The sequence below is a fragment of the Epinephelus fuscoguttatus genome, linkage group LG10 (assembly GCF_011397635.1).
Source record: "Epinephelus fuscoguttatus linkage group LG10, E.fuscoguttatus.final_Chr_v1".
NCBI lineage: Eukaryota > Metazoa > Chordata > Actinopteri > Perciformes > Serranidae > Epinephelus > Epinephelus fuscoguttatus.
This window is the reverse complement of record NC_064761.1, coordinates 29,914,704-29,920,132: the sequence shown is the minus strand read 5'-3', so window position 1 is coordinate 29,920,132 and position 5,429 is coordinate 29,914,704. Positions and strand designations below refer to the sequence as shown.

The following is a 5,429-nucleotide window of genomic DNA, read 5'->3' as shown; positions in this document are numbered from 1 at the left end:
TACAGGCCAGTCTGCATTTCCAGGAAACTCATATCACAAGTGGGCTTTTTCAGTGGAAATCCCCCTCACCCCACCTATGGCCCCCATCCCATCAGAATCCTTGGAAACTTCCCCTCTCTGCTTCTGACTCTTTTCCTCTCTCCTTTGTTTTAGGAGCGAAAATCAATATTATTGTCACAGAAAAGTGGTGTTCCATTTAATAACAGGGTTTCATTTCTACTTTACTTGAGTATTTTATTCTACTTTATATTTCTACTCCACTACATTTCAGAGGAAAATTATTGTTTTGTTTTTTTAAACTTTTTTACTTTTTATACTACATTTATTTGACTTCTACAGTTGTTTGATATTCTTAAGATTTAAATGTTCATCCTAAGCACATGATGCATTTTGACTTGATTACAATTCCTAAAGCAGTATTTGCACTTGTTATGGAGTATTAAACACTTTTACTTAAAGGGTGACTTCAGCATTTTTCAGCCTGTGTCCTATTGTCCCCTGTTCTGTGTCTAAGTGACTAATGGGAACAACATGTTTCAACATTGCCCAGTATTAAGTATGACAGCTGCAGCAGGAAGCTGCAAAACAGGCTGCAATACACCCACTGGGACCAATACGCACTGTCAATATACGTCCACTAAAAGTGCTTGTTTTTGCCACTGACAGACTCAGATTGTTGTCTGACAACATTATGGAAAATATCAATACAGAGGTTGACCTTTTTATGAAAGAGTGAGATCCCACTTTGTTCAACCAGAAACAGTTGATACTGCTATCACCAAACCCACCAGACTCCATTTAAATAAACAGTAAGTTTATTATCACAAAACAAACTTTCTCAAAATCGATAAAAAGAAAAATAAAACTTAGAAAAACATCTTGGTTTGTTGTTCCACTGCTCTAAAATCAATAACTCTGGTTGCCCAGTTAGATGTGAGGATAAAAAACACTATTGTATTGTAATGTAGCCTACTAACGTGCCTGAGAATGTGACACTCTAACAAACATGTACAGAAGTGACGACAAAATAAAAAGCATGAAGAAAGTGATAAGTTTCCTGGGAAAGGCCCGATAACACAGCACTCATGCTAAAGTGAAAGGCGACTGCAAAGGAAACTGCAGTCTTGGAAGCTGTAAAATCCTGTGAGCTAATTAGAGTGTCTGAGAGTGCCAAAGAAATTCCCACTGTTTTCTTTTATTTCAGTATCAATCATTTGAATCTTTGCCACCAAATGAAAGCAAAGAAAAGCGTAAGTTTCGTGAGTGTGCATGATGATTCAATCCGGTGGAGTCCTGTTGGCAGTAGCCCAGAATGTGCCCACAGACAATACATTGACTGGAATAGCTAAAAGGATGTCCAAAGATTTGCTCATCAAAGAAGAAGAAGAAAGCGGAAAACAAATCAAATGCAATGGCGGCAAACAAACATTTTTAATGAGTGTCCAGAGACGGGAAGTGTGTGGAGCAGCAGCAGAGGCGCCTGCAGGCTGGCTGTGTTTCCAGAAGTGACAGTTCATATCCTTCCTCTCTGACCCACGGCTGTGGATAGTAGCCACTGTTGCTTGACACCTCTAGACCTCCACCCTCTCCCTTGAAAGATAATATAAACTTCTTAATTAACTTGTACAGAATAAGACCCAAGGGAGAGACTCAGTTTCAGCTTTGATAAGAATATCCTAAACAGATGCTGATACAGATTTGTGCTCGGATCATGATTAGGATCTCACCACAGCTCTATTCTTGCAAATAATCATGCAATAAAAACATACACAATATAAGTATTACCACAGCTGTGACATTACTGTTAAAGACTGCTACGAAATGATGATACACCTACTGCATTCATCATATAACACATAGAAAATCAACTGTCAACTCTGCCTAATTTGGCCTGATAGAGCAGGAAAGGAGAGGTTTGTGTGTATCTCATGAACTTCTCAGTTTTTTGGCCCCAATGAAAGGCTGCAGGACGGATTACTGATGAAAGAGGCCGACTGGCAACCAGAAGTTCAAGCAATTGTGGCAGAAGCATCCGTCCTTCTTTCTGCGGGACTGGTCCTGAACCAACAGCTACATCACTACCAGCTTCAACTCTGACTTCTGATAGACACCAGTGGAAAATCTTCTCTGGTTACAGGAAATAACAAATCAACGACACAGATAAAAGAAAAAGAGTGGAAAAATGAGCTTGCCAACGTTAGACACATTGCTCATCTCTTCCCTTTGATATAAACTGGGTTGGTAAATATAAGCTGCAGTGGACTGATACCATTTTATAGTAAATTGGCTGCATGATTGTTGGGTTTTGAGAGCTGTTAACTGAAACAGTTCCCCCTTATCGCCATATGGGGTCTCCAGCGTGCGTAATCCTGTACAGTACTGACAGGTTGCAGGTTGTCTGTCTCTTTAAGACAGGAAATAGTCCCACTCTAAATAAAGACATTTGTGTGAGCGCACCATGTTGTCTGTCGTCGGTAGACCTCTGTGCAGTCTGAGAGTCTCCGGTGCTCTGACTAAGGCTACAGTCGCAATGGCAGACGCTCTGGCGAAAATTCCCGTTGTGGAGATTGATCCAGAGGGAACATTCAAATACATACTGGTCAGAGTGAAAGTAAAAGATGGCGATGCGCATACAGACATAATCCGTGGCACAAAAAGCGCAGAGTATCACAGTAAGTTGTTGACTGTAGTTTGCTGCAGAGAAGCGTCAAATGTGCCAAGTTAAACTCGAGACAACATGCAAACCAAGACCTGTATTAGTGCTGCAGATTGAGCTGACCTACTTGACCAATGTTCCTGCTTTGCACACTGTAAACGTGCAGTGTACATAAAAGCTGCACAGACCTGCAGATGCAATGCTTGCTAACAAATATAGAAGTCAACAATAACATGCTTTAAACTGCTGCTTATTTTATTTTAATGTAATTAAACCAGACTGTATTTTTTCACTGATGGAATGATTTCAATTATTTGCAGATCATATATTTGACAAGGTCAATCCTGCTATGGAGGCCTTGGGGATGGAGTGCAAATGCCTTGGTGGAGGGAAGATAGAGCACAACAGCCAAGAGAAAAAACTGAGGGTGTTTGGAGAATCAACTGTAAGTTAATTTTATTGGAAAAGCATTAAAGGAGCAGTGTGTGGGATTTAGTGGCACCCAGCAGTGAGGACTGCAGATTGCGTTAAAGCCCCGTTTCCACCAAACACTTTCAGTATGGTACCTTTGGAACCAAAAGTAACCCTTCAGACATGGTACCTAGACTCTAGCGTTTCCACAGCACCCTTAAATGTGGGCGGGTTTGTTGTCACTCACTGCTCTGTCAAGCACTCACTGTATTTCCTCATCACCGCTGACACAGATGTCTGTACCTCATTTATCTTCCACAGAACGAGTCTGCATGCTGATGTTTTCAGAACAAGATATAACAGGCTGCAGTGAGAGTCTCTCTCCGTGGGGTATTATAAAATTAGTTTTGTGCATATAGTCCTTCAAAGGCAAGCTCAGGGGTTTAGTGTTGCCGGAGTCCACAGGAATGACGCTTCACAACGCTTGTTTTTTTCTCCTAGTGAGGATTAGAATATATGCAGCTCACATTACCTGGTCAAAATTAATATATATAGACACTTGAAGATCCACTCATTACTAAAAGTCTGTGTCATATAAAAACTAAAGTGATGGTCAGAGTGGTCACAGTGAAATTTGAGCTGTGTTGATTGATTCATGTCGTCACCTCATGCATTGAGTAACATTACAAATTAACTGTCCACCTTAAAAGTCTCAGTGAATTAAGTTATTTTTCTCAGACTCCAGCTGCTGCAAGAGGCAGCAAAACATCCTTTCATTTTATAGTTACAGTTTACTAATAAAACAGTGTATGAACAGTGGTTACATGCGCCTCAAAACCAGCCACAGCTCAGCCCTGAGCAGAGTGACCGTCCTCTATTGACCAATCAACAGACTGCAGTGTTCACAGCTCCACCTTTTAGTACCAGATCTGTGTGCTAGGTACCCCAACAGAGGGGGGACCAAACATGGTAATGGTACGGGACGGTTCCATTGGTACCATCCACAACTTTTTACAGTGGAAACAGAATAAAAGCAAACCGAGCTGAACTGCACCGTACTTTGCTGTGGAAATGGGCTTGAGACAGGACCAGTAAAAGACTACGATTTCGTCAGTGTTCATTGTTAAGGAGTTGTTGTTTTTTTCACCAGGAGTTGAATTATCCTTAGAGGTCTCCTTCTCTCCAAAACCAATGAATCTGGGGTGGGGATTTTAATGGGTAAAAAACTGAATAAAGCAGTTTAATGTTAAAAAAGAATAGTTTTTCCGAAGCTGTTTGGCTAGTGACAGATGTGTTGCTTATTACAGGGGCCATTATATTAACACAAATTGCCCTATCCAGAGCCAGTGTTTGGTTTGTCTCTGCTAAGCTACTGTAGAAACGCGGTGGTGCAGCATGGCGGACTCCATAGACCAGGACCTGCTCCCTATATAGATATAAACTGCCCATTCTAAGCTAACAAAAACACAACAATTCTTATTTTCAGGTGATTATACACTAAAGAAAATATTATATTTATTTTCTGCCAATATATCCCCCTAAATCCTACACACTGGACCTTTAGTATACTACAAAAATATTCAGTAGTCTTTGAATGTAATAATGTGCATGCTCTCTCATTCATTTGCAGGCGTATGGTAAAGCAGACCATTCTGTATCTGCAGAGAAGCTGAAGAGTACCTTCGGTGATTATGAGATCACCTGGTCTGACGACAAAAAATAGAGTGTGGACTTGCATCTCATTTCAAATGTTGGCCTTTATTTATCAGTTCCACTACAAAACCATGTAATAATTGACCCTTCTGTGCAACCACCACTTAATTCAAATACACCACTCTGCATTTAAGTGTTTGCTTCTGACTCAAAAAAGTGTTTTTTGACTGCAGGTTTTTAATTCTCATGATAAGGTATACACTCTGCTCTCTCACTCTTCCCATTATAAATAAACTAGGGGGGTTTTTTTGTTTTGTGTTTTACTTTTGCTTGGTGTCTGATTGACTTCATTAGAATTAAAGGCTGGGTGCCAAGCGTGAAGTCCATACAGGAAGGGATGACCAACTGTAATCACTAACACATCCTGTTACGCTGAGGGAAAGTTTCTTGTTTAAAATGCCAGACACAGATAAGAGGGTCTTTCACTTGTTATTGTAATACGCTTTATTTTTGTGAAATGCAAAGTAATGATAAACTGAATTCCACAGCCTTTCATAGACAATACTAAATGAGAGTCAGATGGAAAGAAAAATCTGACACAAGCATAACAAAAAAAAGTTCACACAGGGATAAAATAGGTTGAGCCAAGTGATACTTTAACAAACACACACATTTTAGAGAAGAACTGTTCAACTAACAGCGTGTATAA

The 5,429-nt window shown here is 40.2% G+C and overlaps 1 protein-coding gene across 1 annotated transcript; it reads left to right on the top strand.

The window, feature by feature from the left end:
- The first annotated feature begins 2,423 nt into the window (after nucleotides 1-2,423).
- Nucleotides 2,424-5,043, top strand: si:dkey-51e6.1 (uncharacterized protein LOC558617 homolog). The gene is made up of 3 exons (XM_049588975.1): nucleotides 2,424-2,672; nucleotides 2,977-3,101; nucleotides 4,698-5,043. Exons 1-3 carry the CDS (start codon nucleotides 2,459-2,461, stop codon nucleotides 4,788-4,790), a joined length of 432 nt encoding a protein of 143 aa, XP_049444932.1. The 5' UTR covers nucleotides 2,424-2,458; the 3' UTR covers nucleotides 4,791-5,043.
- Nucleotides 5,044-5,429: the final 386 nt, after the last annotated feature.